We start from the raw sequence: 22,425 nt of genomic DNA, 5'->3' as shown, positions 1-22,425 counted from the left end.
GGCTCCGTAGAATCATAGTATATGAGAGCTGGCCTTTAACCTCCCCTTTTTCTGAGATTTGAGTATTGGGTCAATCTCTAGCTCCCTACATCTGCCTTGCACAGAATAAACACTAAGTCCTCAATGCTGAACATGCAAACCCCCAAACACTTCTCAAGTCGATTGCACTTTCCTTAAACTGTATCTGCTAATGAGCGGTGCACTGGTGTGTCTCTCCTTGCTCCAGGGTTAAGTGACCTTCTAGAGTAGACAAGGAACTGTTTTGATTGATCACCAACCCTCAAAATCCTAAACCAGTGCCTTACACAAACCGGCAGCTCCACAAATAACTGTTGAAAAAAGATGGGAGGGGGCCTATCCCCCAACTGATGTGCCTGGAGACAGGAGTGTCCTAATCTCTCCATCCTACAAACTTAAACGGCTAATAACCTTCCGGTCTCACCTACAGCACTAATTTCTCAGAGTAGGTGCAAATGCCGGGCCCAAAGGGTAAAAACTTCCCCCTCAAAAGACCTCAAATTTTCGCTGCCTCTTAACAGGGTCTCCAACCCTCAGAAAAATGGCGAGGTGGACCCAGGCCCTTAATTCAGAAGTTAGCCCGTCTCCGCAAATATCAACAGCAGAGGCTTCTGCGGTGCAGTTTCGTGAGCGGACTGGTTTGCTCTCTTTAAGAGGAACCGAACCGCCACTTCACTTTCCGAGACTCTGGACTCCGCACCCTCCGCCTCAGCCTTTCTCCCGCGATCAACGCGGCCGTTTCTCTGGGAGATAGCTCGAGGCGCGTGGCGCGGCGGTTAGACGGCCAACGGTTTTCCCCCGCCAGGGGGTAGCGCGGGAGGACCGGCGGGAACCAGTCCTGCCAGAGGCGGCGGACGTAGGGCGGAGCCAGCGCCGGGAAGGATCGCGAAGGAGCTGGGAGGCCCCGCCCTTTCCGTAGATATCTCTAGAAAGCCGCGCAGGAGCCCGAAAACAAAGAGTGCGCACGCGCGGCGGCTAGGCCCGGGCATTTTGCTGCGTCACCAGCCGCCGCCCGGCCTCACCACCCCTCGCTCGCACGCACGCACGTTCATTCTCCGTCCTCGCGCCCGTTTTCCTACACTTTCCTCTTCTCTCCGACCGGAGGAGTCGCTCTCCCCGCGCGGTGCATTCTGGGGAGCCAGGTCGAGCCCGCCGCCGCCGCCGTCGCTTGAGGAAAGCGAGAAGAGGCCGCGACTGGGGAGAAGACGCCGGAGTCGCCACCGGAGAGGACTCGCCTGCCCAGGAGCTGCCGCCGGAGAGGCCCGCCCACCCGTTCGCCCGTCCCCCTGCCCCGTTCACGATGTGAGTGCGATACCCCGCCGACAGAAGGTCGTCCGGGAGGGAGGCCGAGGCCGCGCGGGGGGCTGCCGGGAAGCCGTCCCTTCCCCTCCCCCGCTTTCGGCCCCCTCGGCTTTAGTCCTCGGTGGAAATCGTTCTTGCCTGGGGGTGGGAGGTTCATTATCCTAGTTCCGGTTACCGTTGGCGGGTGGAGGACATTTTTCCTCCGATGTCCGCTTCCCCCACCTCTAAACTGGCCTTTGGCTTCCTCGTGCCGGAAATCCCACTTACCCCTCATGGGCTGGGCGGGCCGCTCGTAACTCTCGGTAACTTAGCCGTAGGCCTTAATCTCCCGTGAGCTTTTGACCACGCGGGCGCCCTGGAGGCGTGGACCCTCGTGGGCCTCTGCTCTGCTCCAGGAGCAGTTTGCCCTGTCGCTCTGTGATGCTGGGACTAGGCCCGGGGCCAAGTGCACCTGCGGTGGGTGCTACCACGAGGCTGCTGGGGCTCGTCGTAGAGCACCACGCGGCCCTCCCCCGCGAGCGACAGGTACTTCTAGGCGACTGGAGGGATGCCATACCTTCTTCGCAACTTAACTTCCCTCTCGGGTGTCGTGATTGCTTGAGTGTGGTCTTTCCAGACTTCCTTCTGACTCCAGTCTCTCTAAGGGAGTGAAGGTTGCCAAAACCTAATCGTGTCCCTGGCAGCGAGGAATTACCATTGAGCGGGGAGTTCTGCACGTGTTGGAGCCGAGAGATACTTGTGGGCATTTTCTGTGTTCTATATTAAACTTTAGGCGAGCTTTCGTTATCCTAGCTTAATTTAAGGATGAAACAGGTATGTTATTACCTTGCCTCAAATTTGTTTACCTGAGGTGACTAGATACTTTAGAAGTTTTATGATACAGGGAAACCTTGATGACTTTAACCAAATTAGAATTCTTGGCACCGCCACTTTCAGCCTTTAAATTTTTCTCAGGGAAAGCTTTACCTTTTCAGATGTGAGAGTTTTTTGGCACTAAATGCTTCCTAAAAATTGCATATGGAGAGCAATTGAGGGGAACAATTTTTATTCCTGGAGAAAATAATGTACTTTGAAGGGTTTACTTAATAAAATAATATTGCGGTGAGTATGTTTAGTTAGACATCTAAATGGATATGGAAAAAAACAGCAGAGCCAGTTAACGATGGAAAATAAGCCTTAAGAAGAAGGCGTGTTTTATTGTAAAGTAATATGTTAGAATTTGGAAGAATTCCTACACCCCCAAAAGTATATAATAGATTTTAATCTACGTAGTTTGTGTTTTACCCTAAGAAATCCGTATTCCAGATAATGTACGAGGATTGTCAAGTTTTAAAACTGAGAACATGAATCCTCACTTAAGGCATTACCAACTTGTAATAGGTTAATGTAGCCAAGCAAATCTTTTCACGAAGAAATAGTACGTTGAATATGGTTTGAAATAGAGACACTCTGGGAGGTCATATGAAATAGTTAAAATAGGTAAGAGATTAAGTATTGTAAATAGATTAAGAACTCGGGAAAAGTGTAACAATCACTTTCTAAAAGCAGTCTGTCTGTAGTTAAGAATGCTACTTACAAAATGAGTGTTTTGAAGAGTCCAGGTAAATCTCATTCTTTTTACGATAACTCCATATATAGCCTCTTGCAAATTCTTTAGGAGACGTTATTAATGACTGAATGAATTTACAAGATGAGTATTGGTCTGCTGTAAACATTGTTTTAGTTGTGGAGAAAGACATTTTTGCCAGACATCTCAAGGGTTTAGGGTCTGCTTTTTATTATTTCTTAGCTCTTCAGTCGTCATTTCCTAGGTAAATTTCTTTCAGTCAAGTTTTTAAACTTTTGTCGAGTAGTTTGCATAGAAGTGAAGTCTCTGTCGTGTCCGACTCTCGGACTGTAGCCTATCGGGATTCTCCATCCATGGGATTTTCCAGGCAAGAGAACTGGGGTGGGTCGCCATTTCCTTCTCCAAGGGATCTTCCCAACCCAGAGATCGAGCCCAGGTCTCCCGCATTATAAGCAGACGCTTTACCGTCTGAACCACCAGGGGAGTCATCCTCCTACCTTGGAGAAAGCTGGGAATTGAGGACCTCTCCTCTGTTTGAGACCCACACAAATCCCCTGTAGGGGGTGCTACTTTACTTTTTCTTTTTTAATCTATTGTAGCTGGTTTTCATTTAAGTTGGACCTATTAACAAGAGAGGGAGTGAAATGTTTAGATTTGAGCTATTTGAAGTCATTCTTTCAATGTCTTTTACTTAAATTATTACACTGTCCAGAAACATACTGTGACTATTGTTACCATTGGTTAACATCCTACTTACTTTGCCATCATTCAGCTTTGTAAGATTGTTCCCAAAATAAAGTCCATCTGTTTTCAATCTCCAAAACAAGTGGTAATAATGACCATACAGCATATGGTTAATTTCTATAAACTAAGAGTAACTGATGATGATGGCTTTTGTTCAGTGTTGATTTCCTAACCACTGTAACCTGGCAACTGGATTTTCTTTTTGTTTTTTTTTTTTTCTGTGTTTGCACTAGAAGGCAGTAGAAGCAAAGTGACAGATCACTTGAGTGCAGACCAGTATGTATTGTTAAAATTTTCCTGTTGAATTGTGTTTAACGATCTTCTAGAACCTGTATCATTGTGGGGTCATAGGTGGTTAGTGATAATTGCTTCCCAGGAAAAAATCCCTTTGTAATATCAACTGTTAGAATCAATCTAGTTCTGAAACACTACATTGAAAATTGTTGTATCTAGTGTATTTTAAAGTCTTTTTAGTTGCTGTGTAGATTGGCAGTGATAGATTTTACATTGAAGCGGACTTCCCCAGAACACCTTTGAACTTTTGGTTTTCCAGGAAGATGCTACTTCACCTGTGTTGTATTCCAGAGCCAAATAAAACGTGTTGTTGTTAATTTTCTGTGCCATAGTTGATCTTCTCATGTACCCATAGTTGATTGCCAGAAAGTGTTTGTCAGGGCTCCTTACACCTCAGTATGCTTAATTATCTTTGTGTACTGAAAGGATGTAAGTCATAGAGGTGTTTTTTAAATTTTTAGTTTTATTACAAGGTTTAGTTCTTCAACTAGGATTTGAACCTAGAATCTCTGACAAAGTTTTTTTTCCCCCCACTTTATGAAAAGGGAGAATAATTCTCCAAGTGGTTCTTTTATTTCCAATAAGTAATCATGTCTGTAGCTCAGTTTTATTATCTAATATAACTGCTTCTATTAAAAGCTTGCCATTTCCTGAGATATGAGGCTCTGAAGTCTGTAGTGGAAGCAATGAGAGATTGACCTTACTTCAGTTTTCTTTGTATGAAGAAAAATGAAAAATTTTACCTGGTTTGACAGTGTTGAAAGGATGTGTGCACAAAAGTGGGAATGTGAGAGAGTCATAGAGTTGCTGGGAAGAAAGGCACTATGTTGGGGTGGGAATAGTGTATTTAAGAACACATTGGCCTTTGTTATTTTTTAGAGTGGTAATTACCAAAGAAAGGAACTAGCACAGAGGTTCACAGACTTGATTGGTTCACTCCTCCCTGGTGTCTTGGTAGTGTTTCTGTTTTTGTTGTTAACTGTTTTAAGTTTTGGGGTTGGTTAGTTTTTTAATGGTGCTGCTAGCTGCCAAATGGCATAACCTAGCAGTTCTGTTTATTAGGTAGTTGGAGCCAAACAACTTAAATGCTTTGTCCTAACAACCTCTTAACTCTTTGGAAAACTAATACACATAAATTGTGAGAAAAATGTAGTTTCTTGTATAATTATGGTTATTAGTGGAAGATGTCTGCCTTTTGGGCACTCTATAACTTGTTATACCTTGAAATCAGATTGGATACTTCCATCTCAATTCCTCATTGATTTTTTTGTTTGTTTTTGGTTTGTTTGTTGTATTATTTTGTTAGTTTTAAATTAGAACAGCCTCCAGAAATTCAGCTTTGCAAAGGTGAAACTTAGTGGAGAAGAGGGATATAGTGCAATCTACTGTTGAAACTGAGCTACTTGGTATCTTGACTGAAGCTGAGTATCGCTGAATTCCTTTTAAATTTGAAGTCTCCTGTGGCAGCTCTGTAAATTCTCCCATAGAGCTGTGATCCATCTTGGCGCTCAGTTTGGGAATCACTGGACTTGTATGTATGTTCAGGTCACTTTTCCAGAAAATCTTACATAGTAGTGCAACTGACATACAGAAGATCTGAAAATATGAGAAGCATATCAGGGTTTCTATGAGCAAAGAATATGTGAAAGAGAGTTTGGTTTTAGATGTTTATAGGCAGGACTTTTGATAATACTTAACTGGAACTGATTTTTTTCTTTTTTAGCAGAATATGTCTCCAAAAAAAAAAGAATATTCATGTTTCCATATCATTCCTCACTTGATACAAACTGAAATAGGTTACCAGTTTCTTTTTTGTAAATGATAGACCAGTTGACAGACTTAAAGCTCAGTTATTCTGACCTTCTGTGACATCTTATTTAAACTTTTTTTTTCCAGTTTTTTCCTTTTTTGAATTTTTTTATTTTTAATGTTTATTTGTTCGGCTGTGCCTGGTCTTAGTTCCAGCATGTGGGATCTAGTTCCCTGATCAGGGATGATAGAACCTGGGCCCCTTTGATTGGGAGCGTGGAGTCTTAGCCTCTGGACCACAGGGAAGTCCCTGTAATTTTTCTAGATGCTTAAAAATACTCTAGACATATTAAAAATGAGTGATTCTAGTCTTGAAGAAGCTTTCATTTACTAGAAATGTTCAGTTTATCCTCTAAACATAGAGTATATTTACTACATTAAGTAAAAAAATTTAGTTTTCTGACTACTATTGTATCTTAGAATTCAAAGTAATCTTTTAATTCAAACAAACCTCATGTTCCATTAAAAATGAACTCATAGGGAACTATCATTACTTCTGAATAAAGTATGTGAGGTTGTTTGTCATGATGTATCTTACAATTAAATACACAGATGAGTTACCTTTCAAAGTGCTAACCAACACGAGTATCTTATGGTGTATCACATATTTATGCTTTAAGAGAGATAAGCCATAGCTAGTAATGGATCTGAACCATCTACCCCCATGTTTCATAGAAGACTTTTGGGCTAAATGTCATCCAGCTTGAATGTGAGCTTTTAGATTCTGTTAACTGAGACTTTGCTGTATTGGGGGAAATCTGGAAAAGAAGTACCACCAAATGACTATATACCCTCAAGTTACATGTGACTTGTTTGTGAGCCCTTTATTAGGGAAATGTTTATTTTGGGAATATTTATTAGTTATAATTTGATCAGACTGATCTTTCTCTTAATTGAATGATTACCATAGATTCTCTTTTAAAAGATTCTGCCGTTTTCTTCTCCCCTCCATTTTTTTTTAACATCCAAAGAAATTGGCCTTTCAGTAAAATAGTAATGCTTTGACTTTTCCTACTTGATTAATTTCTATATGTGCCCATCAGTTGAAGATAAAACCTAATACTTTTTTTTTTTTTTTTAATTTTTGGCTGTGCTGGGTCTTTGTTGCTACATGGGTTTTTGTCTAGTTGCATCCAGCAGGAGGGCTGCTACCTAGTGGCAGTGCCCGGGGTTTTCCTTGCAGTGGCTTCACTTGTTGGGGAGCGTGGGCTCTAGTAATGGCACATGGGCTCAGTAGCTGTGGCTCTCACACTTCAGAGCACAGACTCAATAGAGTCTGCACAGGCTTAGTTGCTCTGTGCCATGTGGAATCTTCCTGGACCAGGGATCGAACCTGTGTCTCTTGCATTGGCAGGCAGATTCTTTACCACTGAGCCCCAAGGGAAGCCCAGATTTATCTTTTCAAAATGGACTTAGTACTTGGGCTGTGCCAGGTCTCAGTTGTGGCACATCGTGTCTCCAGTTTTCATTGTGGCATGTGGGATCTTCAGTTGTGACATGCGGGATCTTTTAGTTGTGGCATGTGGGATCTTTAGTTGAGGTGTGTGGTATCTAGTTCCCTGACCGGGGTTTGAACCTGGGTCCCCTGCATTGGGAGCATGGACCACCAGGGAAGTCCCAAAACTTAACACATTTAACAGTATTTGTTTTATCACAAACATTATTGTTATTTAGCATGTGCTCATATCACATTTTTCAGCCCCTTAAGTACTTTTACAAAAGTAGAACATTTTTTGTTTTGTTTTTTGGCCAAGCTGTGCCGCATGCAGGATCCTGCCCAAGGATCGAACCCGTGACCCCTGCGTTGGGGAAATGACGTCTTAACCACTGGACCACTAGGGGAAGTCAGTGGTGCGTCCATTTTTTTAAAGGGAGATGTGCCCTTCCCTGAGAGCTCAATGGTAAAGAATTTGCCTGCAATGCAGGAGATGTGAATTTGATCTCTAGGTTTGGAAGATTTTCTGAAGTAGGAAATGGCAACCCACTCCGATATTCTTGACTGGAAAAGCATGAACAGAGGAGCCTGGTGGGCTACAGTCCGTGGGGTTGCTAAAAAGTCAGACACCATTGAGCAGCTAAGCAACATATGTATACTTAGAGCTGATTCACGTTGTAAGATAGAAACCAACACAACATTGTAAAGACTCATTTTCCAATTTAAAAATAAGGAGAGAGGTGCTTGTTTTCCCACAAACCATAGTTAAGATGCACCAGATTCTAGTACGTTAAAAGCAGTATTTGGGAACAAATGTGGTTTCCACTCTGTCATTCTAAGACAAACTAAGAAATTCTAGTCAAAACTACAGAGGAGAATTTTAAGTGATGCAAATTTTAATTGTTCGAATGACATAGCCCTAAATATTGAACTTGAAAATACTTGTCAGAAGGACTTGGAATGTCCCACTTCAGGGATTTTGGGTGGTGGTATAATTAGTGGCTCATTCACATAATGCACAGAGAGATGAGAAAGGTTTTGCATCTATGTTAGTATTAAAAAATGGATTAACAGGCTTGAATGGTAGTGTGGGATTTTGCCAGGGTTTGTGTAAGACTAGAGATAAATCCAACATAATTTAGATGCTAGAATTTAAAATCAACCTTTCTCTGGGTTAATAGGAAAAACGAGTAATGTGATATGATCCTCACAGAAGACAAAAAGGAATTTCATAAACACTTGGTTTGCCTTTCAAGTGAGTGAATATGTGTGCCTGTTACTGTTTAGGTTAAGGGTAGGATTTCCTCTTTTGTATTTTCTGATGGTTTAGATCGGGGTCACTTGGTAAATATTAGGATTTACAGGCCACGACTATCCCTGTCTCACATTCTTATTTTTGCAACTCTTAAACATTACAGAAGTTAGGACTTCCCTGGTGGCACAGTGGATAAGAATCTGCCTGCCAGTGCAAGGGACATAGGTTCATTCCCTGGTCCAGGAAGATTCCACGTGCTGTGGAGCATCGGAGCAGAGAGCAGCCTCGCTCAGCACAGCCAGAGAAAGCCTGCACAGAGCAGTGAAGACCAGGACAACCAAAAACAGTGATTTATTCATATATGTATGCGTATGTGTATATATACCCCAAATGGCTCCTGGGCTAACCTCCGATTTGGATCATTTGATTTTGCTTTTATTGTCTGGTAAATGATCGTATTAGTTGCTAGGGCTGCCATAGCAAAGTACTAGAGGAAGGGTGATTTAAACAGTAAAAATTTTTTCCTTACAATTCTGGAGGGTGGTTAGTCCAAGATCAAGGTGTCAGAAAGGTTGGTTTCTTTTGAAGCCTCTCTACTTGGCTTGCAAGTGGCCTTCATCTATCTTCACAGGGTCTTCCCTCTGTAATGGTCCTAATCTTTTGTAAAAAATTAATTTATTTATAAAATTAATTTTATTGAAGTACAGTTGCTTTACAGTGTCTGCTGTTCAGCATGGTGAATCAGTTACGTATGCACATGCCCTCTTTCTTTCAGATTTCCTTCCCGTTTAGGTCACCACAGCCCCCTGTGCTACACGACAGGTTCTCATTAGTTGTCATTTTATATGCAGTCGTGTGTATATGTCAGTCCTCATCTCTCAGTTCTTCCCTCTACTCCCTTCCCTGCTTGGTAACCATAAATTTGTTCTCTACATCTGACTCTCTCTGTGTTGCAAATAAGTTTTTTGTACCATTTTTCTTCATATATAAGCGATATTATACTTATTTTTCTCTTTCTGACTTCCCTCTGTATGACAAACTCTAGGTTCAGTCATGTCTCTACAAATGGTGTTATTTCATTCCTTTCTACAGCTGAGAGTAATATTTCATTGTATATACCTATCACATTTTTTTATCAGTTCCTCTATGGACATTTAGGTTGCTTCTTTGTAACTATTCTGATCTCTTACAAGGACATTAGTCATACTGCATTATGGCCCACTCTAAGACCTCATTTTACGTTAAAGACCCTGTCTCCAAATAAAGTCACATGAGGTTTAGGACTTAACATAGGAATTTGGGGGTTTAGGACTTAAGCATAGGTATTTGGGACACAATTCAGGCCGTAACAATGATGTAAATCTAGATTACAGAATGTGAATTCAAGGAAAGAAGAAAGATTCTCCCTGATTCCACTGTCCTTGGTATGAACAGAAACTGAGGAGTTTATGTACTTGGTTTTTGATAGAGCCGCCAGGTCACCAGTGGTGCTTCTCCTCCATTACTATAGGTTCTTAATGCGTAACTCCACTTTAAGAAGGTAAATACTCTACTTTAACATAGTAAATGATACTGTTAACTATTTCAGATTACGTTGTTAAATTAGCTGGAAAAGCGTGTTTACCAGTATTGAAATAGCCATTGGTAAACATGATGGGAGAAGAATCTTCTCATTAATCAGGCTTATTCAACATTGTAATAAGTCACCTTGGGCCAATAAAAGTTGATTTTTTTAAAAAATCTGGGTAGTTGTTTTTAGCGTTACTACACACACACACACACACACACACACACACACACGCACGCACGCCCGCCCGCCCGCCCGCCCGCCCCAAACAGGAAAGGTAGAATATTTCAATGAATTCTTCAGAAACCCAGAAACCCATTATTCAGTCTCAACCTTTCTCAGTACAGGTTATTCTTATTTTATCTACCCCCCTCCCTTTCCCCCAGTGGATTTTATATTGAAGAAAATCCCAGACATGTTCCTTTAAATAAGGAGCATCTGCAATCTGTATACCTTTGGCAACGGGCAACTCTTGTTTACAAAAACAACAATTTCTAAAACTTGAGAATAAATGACAGTTGGACAATAAATCCTAGACAGATTTTCTGGGCTGTAGCTATTGCAGTCTTTGTTGTTTTATGTCTTAATTGAATGGAAAAGATTGATTTTTCTTTTTAAATAACACAGTTTCGCCATTAGACTATGTTGCTCTAAAGAAACAAACCATTCTATGTCAAAACCATTTAATATCATTTTTCTAAAGTGTGAAAATAATAAATCCATCTACCCTTAGCAGTTTGAACATTTAGCAGGTCATTGCCACGTTGCTTTTTCTCTCCTCCTTTCCTTTCCTTAGTTATTTTAAAGCAAGCCTCATGTACTTCTCCCTTTAATCTTGAGTGGAAATTTTTTTTTTCCTATTGTAGAGCAGTACTTTTCACAGCTAACAAAACTATCAGTTTTCACATTGTCTAATACTCTGTCCGTATCTAGGACAGGTTTCCACCATTTCAGGAATCTTTCTTTTATATTCACTTTGAATCGAGATGCATACCAGATTTACAAATTGTGCTTGTTCAATAGTTCTTAGGTCTCTTTTAATCTAGAACAGTTAAGTTCTAGATTGCAATGAATCATGTTGATCAAATCAGGAGGAAAATGTCTGGTTGTCCCACTTCTGGTGATGCTGAGATCATACATTCTTTATCTGCTATTCATCTAATCATTACTCATGGTCCTGTTTATTGATGAATAATTGCCAAATCAGTATAAACGTTGAAAAATGGTGGTTTTATTTTTTGTTTTTGCCTCTCACATTTTATTCCACACCAGAGCTAGAATTCTGTAAGGAAGCTTCCTTCGTGAAATGGTCCTATTCAGGTATCATGAATAAAGATTCATAAAGGGGACTGCCCTGGTGGTGCAGTGGTAAAGAATCTTCCTGCCAATGGGGAGGACGTGGGTTCTCTCTCTGACCTGGAAAGAGTCCACATGCCACAGGGCCGCTGAGCTTGTGCGTCACAGCCGCTGAGCCCGCGCTCCACTGGAGCCGGAGTGGGGCCTGCACACCCCAGAACTCGCACTTGTGCAGCAGGAGGAGTCTGAGCGCTGCGCCTGGAGCGTAGCGCCCACTCAGCCTGCAGACCGAGGACGCCTGAGGGCAGCAACGAAGACCCAGTGCGACCGAAAATAAAATATAAACGAGTAAAACTTAAAGATTCATAAAGGGAAAAGAGGGTAGACGCCTGTTCTTTCTTCTTAGTTGCGTTTTTGTAAATAATTGGAGCTATATCATCTTCTGGTGATCTAGAATTGTGGGTAGTTTTTTAATCAGTATAAATTTGGAGTATTTATAGTCAGTGTATTTGGATCAATTTGCAGTCCTTCTTTCAAATTGTCACTGGCCAAGGAGAGAGACACCCTACTTTTTTTGCCTCAAGTGGGCAAAACATTGTTTTTATTTTTATTTCTTTAAATTTTGGCTGTGCTGGGTCTTCGTTGTAGCATGTGGCGGCCTCTCTGCTGTGTGCAGGCCTATCGTTGCAGAGCCCCGGGCTCAGTAATTGTGGTTAGTGGGTTTAGTTTCCCTGAGTCATATGGGATCTTAGTTTTCCAGCCAGAGCTCAACCCAAGTTCCCTTCAAAGGAAGATTCTCAACCACTGGATCACTAGAGAAGTTCCAACACATTATTGACCAAAGAGATATTAATTTGTTTTATTGTTTAGTTCCTAAGTCATGTTTGACTCTTTGGGCCACCATGGACTGTAGCCTGCCAGGCTCTGTCCATGGGATTTCCCAGGCAAGAAGACTAGAGTGGGTTGCCAATTCCCTACTCAGGGCATCTTCCTAGCCCTGGGATCGAACCTGCGTTGGCAGGCAGATTCGTTACCACTGAGCCATCTGGGAAGCCCAAACACTTCTTACCCAACATTATTGATCAGAGATGCTTAAATATTCATTTATATAATGAATTTCCAGCCACTGGTGTTTTTGCAAAAATTTCCTAGTCAATAATGAGTTAAGTTAACAAATACTAAATATTTTCCGTTAAAGGGCAAACATGGGGGGAATTCTTTTTCAGTCCAGGGATTAGGACTTCTGGTGCTTTCATTGTTGAAGACCCATTTGATCTCTGGTTGGCAAACTAAGATCCCACAAGCTGCATAGAAAAGGCCAAACATGTTACCACATATTGAGAAAGCTCTTTGGGCAAGAAAATGAACTAGAGGTAATGTGTGGCCTATTGGAACCTATTAATAAACTCCTAAATCATTTATTTTATGTACCTTGACATGGTAACATTAGAAGTTGTTATTTTTATTGTTTTTAGTCCACAGAAGTTTGGTTCTTTTTCAAAGTGAAGTGAAGTCGCTCAGTCGTGTCCGACTGTGTGCGACTCCGTGGACTGTGGTCTACCAGGATTCTCCATCCATGGGATTTTCCAGGCAAGAGTACTGGAGTGGGTTGCCATTTTCTTCTCCAGGGGATCTTCCTGACCCAAGGATTGAACCCAGGTCTCCCACATTGTAGGCAAACGCTTTACCGTCTGAGCCACCAGGGAAGTCATAGACATTTTTCAGAGATATTTTTAAATCCTAACCGCCCCCCCCCCCCAAAAAAAATAAAATAAATCCTACCCCCCTCTGCCAGTAGATGCCTAAAGAAATAGCTGTTACTCTTGCTGATTTGTTGGTATTCAGGCTTTGGAATTGCTGTTGATAATTTTTTTTTTTTAATATTTATTTACCTGTGCTGGATCTTAGTTGTGGCTTGTGGAATCTAGTTCCCTGACCAGGAATCAAACCTGATCTCCTGCATGGGGAGCTTGGAGTCAGCCTGTGGACCCACCAGGGAAGTCCCGTCATTAATAATTTTTAATTTCAGATCTGGTATCACTGTTTCCAGAGTAGTGTGTGGTGACTAGTTTAACCATTGTGTGAGAATATTAATGAGCTGTGGCTGTAACTTTTTAGAACTTGAAACGGTTACACCTTAGGATTGGGAATTTCGGAAGGAAGCAATTCCTTTATGTTGAGTTGATTTGTGAGTAGTGTTTGAACATATATATAACTAATTTGTTTAAAAGTTTTGGGTTTATAGAAAAGTTTCAAAGCCACAAATAATTCTGTAACTTTGATTTTTAGGTGCTCAAAGTGGCACATACTTATTTTTAAAAAGTAATTGCACCCAAAATGCAAAATAAAAGGTTTTTTAAATAATTGGAACAGTTGAGATGGATATGGCTCTATTTCCTTTCTTTTCTCTTTCTGGCTCATGCTTTAGAGGCAAGTGCTGTTAATCTACCTGTTCTTCGTGCGTGCATGCCTGTGTGTATGTGTGTGTGAGAATTATTCTTGCAGTTTTTATGAGTGTGTAAATATTTATTGAAGTAACCTGTCTTGGCCTTGAAGATAACAAAGAAAAAATTTTATTTACCACATGTAATGTGTGTGTGTGCACTCAGTATTGTCTGACTCTCTGTGACCCCATGGACTCTAGCCCACCAGGATCCTCTGTCCATGGGATTTTCCAAGCAAGAATACAGTTTGGGTCGTCATTTCATGTTTCAGGGGATCATCCCTACCCAGGGATCGAACTCATGTCTTTTTGCATCTCCTGCATTGGCAGGTGGATTCTTCACCACTAGCACCACCTGGGAAGCGCTTATAATCTTTACTGCCTATTAATTAACCATATTTGACTGTATTTGTTTCTAGCAGATTTTTAGCTATATTCTAAAGCATAGTTTTTAATGGATGAGTAGAGCTTTAGGCAGAACTTTAAAATGCTGTCATTTCTCATACTTTTAAAAAATTCCCCCCACAGTTTTCTAGAATTGGAAGTAGAAATGTTGCATACTGTATTTCAGATGACAGTTAGTTCTTTTTAATCCTGTGAAGTTGAATTTTTAAGAGTAGGACTGTAAAGAAGCAGCACACAAGTTTTAACAGGGCTACCTAAATGGTGGTTAACTCCATTGAACATTTTGGTTCTCATGTGTTTTTTTGTTTTTATTTTTTTTTTTAATTTTTTATTAGTTGGAGGGGTTCTCATGTTTTAAAATCCCTTCCTATGATGAAACCGTATCATTGCATTTTAACTGAAATGCAGCTGTTAGGGAAAAAACATATTAATAGTTCACATTTGAAATTTTAATATACTGCCTCAAAATAATGCTCTGATGGAGAAGTATGTTACTTACATGCTAAATTTTGGAGGTTATGTAAATACCTACTTAGTGAATCTCAGCTTAACTTTGTCTAATTTTATCTCATTATAGGCAACCTGCTTCTGCAAAGTGGTACGATCGGAGGGACTATGTCTTCATTGAATTTTGTGTTGAAGACAGTAAAGATGTTAATGTAAATTTTGAAAAATCAAAACTTACATTCAGGTAAATTACCATTTTTACATCGTTGGGTGAAAAACTTGTTTCAGACAGCTTGAATAGCTTTCATTTGCTTGTTTTGTGTTTTCTCTGAAGTTATTACTAATTTTTACCTCTTTGAAGAGACTTCATTCCCCCCCCCTTTTTTTTTTTGTACAGTTGTCTTGGAGGAAGTGATAATTTTAAACATTTAAATGAAATTGATCTTTTTCACTGTATTGATCCAAATGTAAGTAGTTTTGAAACTTTAATCCCGATTTAAATTGTGAGAAAATGGACATAATTTAAATACTCATTTTAGAGATAAATACTAGTTCTTAACAGTTCAGAGGCTAAATATAATTATATGGTTTGCATTGTTTTCCATCTTGTAACTACTACTCTGCATATTATTTTTGTTGTCATCAATGTTTGGACTCAGGACAGTACTGTCTTTTTTAACCTTTTTAAAATTGCAGTGTAGTTAATGTAAGGACAGTACTCTTGATGCTTGTCTTATTTAAGCATAGATGTAGCTAAGTATGTTCTATGCTTACACCATGTTCACTAATTCAAACTTTCTGTGCTATTCACCTTATTCAGGGGAGGGAAAAAATGATCATTTTACTATTGGATAGCTTACAAAATCTTCAGTAGCCTAGGGGATGTTTCAGGGTGTAGGGAAAGAAAGGAGGAAAGAAATGACAACAAGCAACTTTGTATCCTATATTGATACTAGAGAGTTATAACAGTGTGATAACACTTATTTTGTTTTAGGATTCCAAGCATAAAAGAACGGACAGATCGATTTTATGTTGTTTACGAAAAGGAGAATCTGGCCAGTCATGGCCGAGGTTAACAAAAGAAAGGGCAAAGGTAGGTTTCTTTTCCTTTTTTTGAAAGTTAGGGTTTTTTTTTTTTTTTTTTTTTTTTTTTATTAGTTGGAGGCTAATTACTTCACAACATTTCAGTGGGTTTTGTCATACATTGATATGAATCAGCCATAGAGTTACACGTATTCCCCATCCCGATCCCCCCTCCCACCTCCCTCTCCACCCGATTCCTCTGGGTCTTCCCAGTGCACCAGGCCCGAGCACTTGTCTCATGCATCCCACCTGGGCTGGTGATCTGTTTCACCATAGATAGTATACATGCTGTTCTTTTGAAATATCCCACCCTCACATTCTCCCACAGAGTTCAAAAGTCTGTTCTGTATTTCTGTGTCTCTTTTTCTGTTTTGCATATAGGGTTATCGTTACCATCTTTCTAAATTCCATATATATGTGTTAGTATGCTGTAATGTTCTTTATCTTTCTGGCTTACTTCACTCTGTATAATGGGCCCCAGTTTCATCCATCTCATTAGGACTGATTCAAATGAATTCTTTTTAACGGCTGAGTAATATTCCATGGTGTATATGTACCGCAGCTTCCTTATCCATTCATCTGCTGATGGGCATCTAGGTTGCTTCCATGTCCTGGCTATTATAAACAGTGCTGCGATGAACATTGGGGTGCACGTGTCTCTTTCAGATCTGGTTTCCTCAGTGTGTATGCCCAGAAGTGGGATTGCTGGGTCATATGGCAGTTCTGTTTCCAGTTTTTTAAGAAATCTCCACACTGTTTTCCATAGTGGCTGTACTAGTTTGCATTCCCACCAGAAAGTTAGGTATTTTTAAATAATTAGAGATACATTGACATCAAACTCAAAAAAGTTTGTGCCCAGCAAAGAAAACCATCAATAAGATGAAAAGACAACCTACTTAATGGGAAAATATATTTACAAATCATGTATCTGATAAAAGGTTAATATCTAACGTATATGAGGAACTCCTACAACTCGGCAACAAAAATCCAATTAAAAAAGCGGCATACATCTGCCATACTCAATATAAAATAAAAATTAAACAACAAAGGAGCAGGTAGAGCAGTTCCCTGGTGACCTAGTGATGAGGATTCCAGGCTTTCATTGCCTTGGCCCAGGTTCATCACTAATTATTAGAGAGATGCAAATTAAAACCGCAATGAGATATCATCTTCTAACTGTTAGAATGGCTAATGTCAAGAAGGCCAAAAGAAATGCTGTTGTTGGGATTATAAACTGGTGTGGCCACTATGGAAAATCATATGGAGATTCTCAAAAAATTAAGCGTAGAACTACCGTATGATCTAGGCATTCCACTTCTGGGTGTTTATCTGAAGAACATAAAAACACTAGTTGGAAAAGATGAATGCCATCTCTATTCATTGCAGGGTTATTTAAAATAACCAAAATATGGACGCAGCCAAAGTATCCATTGATGAATGAATAGTAAACCGATGTGTGTGTGTGTCTGTTCATCGGATTAGTAGTTAACCGTTTTGAAAGAATGAAATCTTGCCATTTGCAGCAACATGGATGGACCTTGAGGGTAATAAATAAAATGAGTCAGAAGGAAAAAGACAAACCTAATTTTAAAAAATACAACAAACAAAACTAAAAGACACATACAGAGAACAGATTGATGATTACCAGCAGGGGAGGGGGAGTTGAAGGGGTGGATAAAGGGGTGCTGCTGCTAAGTTGGTTCAGTCGTGTCCGACTCTGTGCGACCCCATAGACGGCAGCCCACCAGGCTACCCCGTCCCTGGGATTCTCAGGCAAGAACACTGGAGTGGGTTGCCATTTCCTTCTCCAATGCATGAAAGGAAAAGTGAAAATGAAGTCGCTCAGTTGTCTCCGACTCTTAGTGACCCCATGGACTGCAGCCTACCAGGCTGCTCCGTCCATGGGATTTTCCAGGCGAGAGTACTGGAGTGGGTTGCCATTACCTTCGACATAAAGGGGTACAAGGAGTCAATTTTATAATGACAGACAATAAGTGGACTTGGAAGGGAATCACTTTGTAGTTGTATACAGATGTCGAGTGACAATGTTATACACCTGGAACTGGTATTTTTAAAAATTGGTATGAAGAATTATAGTGTGTTTATTTCATGGCATAATACTATTAAGGCCCTGTGTTCCATATGCTTTTCTCTACTTTGAGATTTATTATTGTTAATACTGAGGACGGTCAGAATAAGATCAGTCACTAATTGATGCAGGCTGTTTTGCATTCAAGTTCAGTTCACTTGCTCAGTGTCCAACTCTGTGACCCCGTGAATCGCAGCACGCCAGGCCTCCCTGTCCATCACCAACTCCTGGAGTTTACTCAAACTCAAGTTCATCGAGGCGGTGATGCCATCCAGCCATCTCATCCTCTGTCGTCTCCTTCTCCTCTTGCCCCCAGTCCCTCCCAGCATCAGGGTCTCTTCCAGTGAGTCAGCTCTTCGCATGAGGTGGCCAAAGTAAAGACTTAAAGTATAAATTACTCAAATATCAGATCAGAGTGTATCATGGTGGCATTTAAAAAATAATAAGGTAATTGATTATATGAATTTGAATAGTTTCTATTAATTTAAAAAAAGGTTTCTGACAACTGAGACTTCATGAAACTATTTACTAATATTAATATATTGCATTTGACTTGACTGATTTTTCTAGTCTGTTCTTTTTTTCTGCTGATTCAGTGCCTTGCTAGTGAGTATGAACCCCACAATTCAATAATCTAATCATAGGGTGATATTTGTATTGATCTATAGCTTAATTGGCTTAGTGTGGACTTTAATAATTGGAAAGACTGGGAAGATGATTCCGATGAAGACATGTCTAATTTTGATCGTTTCTCTGAGGTAAGTTCTTTTAAATGCATTCTTCCACCTCCCTTTCAGGATACTTCTTTCTAGTCAGTTTAATTTGGTTTTAAAGGCCTAGTGATATGTAAGGACCTGCATTACTTTACTTTCAAGACTTTTGCAGAAAATCAAGTGAGATTTTAACAGTGGTCATTTAACATTCTTTTATGAGTTTTTAAAAATTAGTGTCAAGTTCTAAATTTGATGTGTAAGGGAAAAAAATAAACTATGTCAGTACAACACAGCTGGTTTTTACTGTTTCTTTGAAAACAAAGAGTTAAAAAGTAAGTACCCAACTTCATGTATGCAGTTGCTTATTTAACATCCCTCACATGGCTCTGGCACCTTGATTTCAAAAGAGAGAAGGGAGAAATGATACTCATTCTAAACTGTGCTACTCCTTACCTGTAGTAATTGGTGCCACCATTTACCCAGATGTGCATGTGCCAACTTTTAACACTGTTCTCGTTCTCTGATTCTCTCTATCCGGTATGACATTAACTGCTGTCTTTGTTGTCTGTTTTTTATCTCCTAAGTAAACTCTTAAATGTATTCAGTTCTACATCTATTGCCATCGTGTCTTGACATCTAGTATTCCACTTGGAGCCTTCTGAGTATTTTTCCTGCTCAAAGAAACTTAATCAGTATGTAGTGTCTTCAGATGTAGGAAAACTCTTCGCTAGTTACTCATATTATTTGAGAGTAGATGCTCAGGATTTTTATCCTGAAAGGTTTTTGATTCAGTATCTTTTTAAGACCCCTTCTAACTCTGAAGTTCAGGTAAACATGTGTTTTTGAAGTTTCATATGAATTATTTAGTTTGCTTGTTTATACCTCTTTACATAATATGTTGCAGTTCTTACACTCTGTTGGTCCCAGTTTAAGTATATAAGAGTATTTTACACAGCCTATATGTTTTCTTTCAAGGATTATGTTTATTTTCTGTTTTTAACTTAGTTACTGGTGTTTAGCTGAATTCAGTATTCAGGCCTTTTATACAAACTACTCAGCCCAAAGGACTTTTAAGTTACCATTGATTCTTCACAATATTTAAAACTACAGTGAGAATACCATAATACATATGCCACTTAGTTGAACATACAAAACTTTACAACTAAAAATAATCCCGTTATTAATCACCAGAGGTACCTGCTATTCAGGATTGTGGTATTTAATTTCTGCATCATATATATGTATTTTGTTGGATGAATTTTAAAAACTTCACTTTTCTTCAGTGAGAACTTATTCTTCCTACAAAGTTTCAGGATTTTATGTAATTACATAAAATCTACCTTTTCCAGAAAGGAAAATACCTAACTTACCTATAGTTGAATTTTTTTTTAATTGGTGGAAATCTACGGCAGAGCTAAGGTTTATTCTGGAGTGTGCAACCTAATAATTAGGGCTTTATTTAACATCATTTTTAAAACTAATTTTTACACTTCAAATAGATGATGAACAACATGGGTGGTGATGAGGATGTAGATTTACCAGAAGTAGATGGAGCAGATGATGTAAGTCTATAAATTCTTTTCTATGTTTAATAAAATAGTAAGAAATAATGTATTTACAGGCTGTTTTATTTAAATCGAGACTGCTTTTTTTTTGCCATTGGTTGGTTTTTTTCCTAAAAAATATTACAGGGAAAACCAATTCTTTAGAAGTGTTCATTTTAGAGGGATGGATACCTACTAGGAAGGAAACAGGTGTCCCATGGATCATTCTTAAAGGGACCACCAGATTTATAGTTCAGAATAATTATTGTACAGAGACATATGCCTTATTCAATTAACAGTTTAGGCAATATTTTGACAAAGTTAAACAGGTTTTAACAGCAGGATGGTCAGAGAGACATACAGTAAACAGATGGATGTTGTGAATCTGTAAGGATATACTGGTCCACTCTTCTCAACATTTTCCCACCTGGCATCCTGTTAACATCTTTAAGAAAGTTTTTCTATCTAGTTTGGAAAATATTTATTTAAATAGTTCAACAGTTAGGATTAGACTTCATTGTTTTCTGTCATTCCAGTGGTCTTCATGTTGAGCCATTTTTCTCTTGCATTAAATGCCAAGAGAGAAAAGAAACCATTTTATAGAAAAATTCATTTCGATTAGTAGGAAGAAATTCAAAGGATGGGTTCTATTCCCTCCCTTATAGGAAGATATATTATCCTCAGCTGTACATACTGTTCATCTTAAATAAACCTGTTTTTCAGTCCATTGATAAGTTCATGAGATTAATGTAACCACATGTCTCTGCTACTTTGGTCAAAAGGGTAGTGCTTCAACTTTAAGACAAACTGTTAAAAAAAAGGGGGGGGCAAACTGTTCAGTTAGCAGATGAATATTTGATCAATTTGGTTGAAATTTTTTATTTCTCTTTCTGCAGGATTCACAAGACAGTGATGATGAAAGTAAGTATCTTTGTAAAAATAAATCTACACAGAGATATTTCACATCAAAGACCAAACTCTCAAAATAAGAGAAGTTAACTTGTTTAAAATTCTAAGAAGATCCGTGATTATGGAAGATACGTGACTATTTCTTTATGGCCTCTAACAAATAGCTAAAGCAAAAATTTGAATGATTCAAAGTAGTTGGGTTATTATCCTTGTAATTTATACTAATCTTTTAAAAATCTTTTCAGAAATGCCAGATCTGGAGTAAGGAATGTTGTCATCGCTGGATTTTGAGAAAGAAAAGTAACTTCTCTGCAAGATTTCATAATTGAGAGAATTCCTGAGTTGATAGCTCTAAAGGCAGATGCTGTATTTGCCTCCTTTAACCCATTTTTCAACCTGTTTGTTTTTTTAAAGGCTTCACTAAGGGTTGACATGTACCATTGTATGGGGCAGTTTTAAGTCAGCTAAGGCAATAACCTTGTGCATGAACATTTCCCAGATTTCCATGATGCTGTTGAGGTCCTAGGCAATTGACACAGCAGTTGTGATAAATAAAAATCTCACCTAAGTCTCCTTTACTCATAACATAGATACTGACATGATAGGAAGCTCTCTGGCTTAGGGAAAGTAACTAAATTTTAGATTTTAGAACATGGACTCAAAGTGGCTGAAACAATTGGTTGATACTTTAAACTGGTAACATGTTCCTCTGGCATATCCTTCAGGATTGTTCCACTAAAGTTTTATTTTTCAAAAAATTTACTTCACATTATTGTATGTAAGTGATCACTTGTCAGTGTTCAGATGTATCTTAGCTTAAAACTAGTGAATGCCCTAACTTAGATGGTTTTGAAGCCTGTACATTTGGTATTGTTTGACCCTTAAACTTTTACATCTCTTAGCATGGAGGACGAAGAAAGGCTGTACATTGTTGCTTGAGAGTCTGTACATTTAGACCAAATTTGTATTTGCACTGTCAGTATGGCAGATGAGTGGAAAAATTGTTAATACACTATTGGGTTTTTTTAATTCCCTTTTTTTTTTTTTTTATTCAGCTTGTATCTGGGCTGAAAACCTCAATTTATGTTCATGACAATGAGGGTTTTTTTTTTAATGTCTACATTCTTTCTAATAAACTGTTGGAAGACTTCTTGGCTATCCTTTCAAGTGTCTGGTTTACTGTAATTTCATGTATTGCCATTTACTGGAATGGAGTTTTTATTTTTACTTGAGGAAGAATTTGGGAATATTCCTCTGTTTGGGGGAAACAAAGGCTTGCTGTAATGTCACAGAAAACCTTTTAAAAGTGGATCTGTAATAGAACATTGTAGATGCACTTTGCAACAGTTGGAAAAGAAAGTGTTGTGATTTGATTGAAATAAAACTAAATGTGTTGTCCTCCTCTAAATCTGAGCTTTCGCATTTTGGCACTTTTTATTCCTTCCAGCTTCTGTGTATTTGTCATAGCATAGAAATGCTTCATATTTCAGTACTTTCTCATGTCA

General features: G+C 39.2%; 1 protein-coding gene across 1 annotated transcript; it reads left to right on the top strand.

The window, feature by feature from the left end:
- Positions 1–969: 969 nt before the first annotated feature.
- Positions 970–22,328, top strand: PTGES3 (prostaglandin E synthase 3). Its single transcript, XM_043446643.1, has 8 exons — positions 970–1,320; positions 14,713–14,826; positions 14,980–15,049; positions 15,577–15,675; positions 18,423–18,512; positions 19,967–20,029; positions 20,908–20,932; positions 21,166–22,328. Coding segments are annotated over exons 1-8 (483 nt in total). The 5' UTR covers positions 970–1,318; the 3' UTR covers positions 21,186–22,328.
- The last annotated feature ends 97 nt before the right edge of the window (positions 22,329–22,425 follow it).

This window comes from Cervus canadensis, chromosome 25 (assembly GCF_019320065.1).
Source record: "Cervus canadensis isolate Bull #8, Minnesota chromosome 25, ASM1932006v1, whole genome shotgun sequence".
In the NCBI taxonomy this organism is placed as follows: Eukaryota; Metazoa; Chordata; class Mammalia; order Artiodactyla; family Cervidae; genus Cervus; species Cervus canadensis.
The sequence above is the reverse complement of the archived record's forward strand: the minus strand, read 5'-3'. Positions and strand labels throughout refer to the sequence as shown.

Bases quoted from the DNA above. Each gene is read 5' to 3' on its own strand.
- PTGES3 (XM_043446643.1), top strand. The intron at 15,676-18,422 runs GTAGGTTTCTTT...ATTGATCTATAG, and splicing joins TAACAAAAGAAAGGGCAAAG to CTTAATTGGCTTAGTGTGGA. The intron at 20,030-20,907 runs GTAAGTCTATAA...CTCTTTCTGCAG, and splicing joins AAGTAGATGGAGCAGATGAT to GATTCACAAGACAGTGATGA.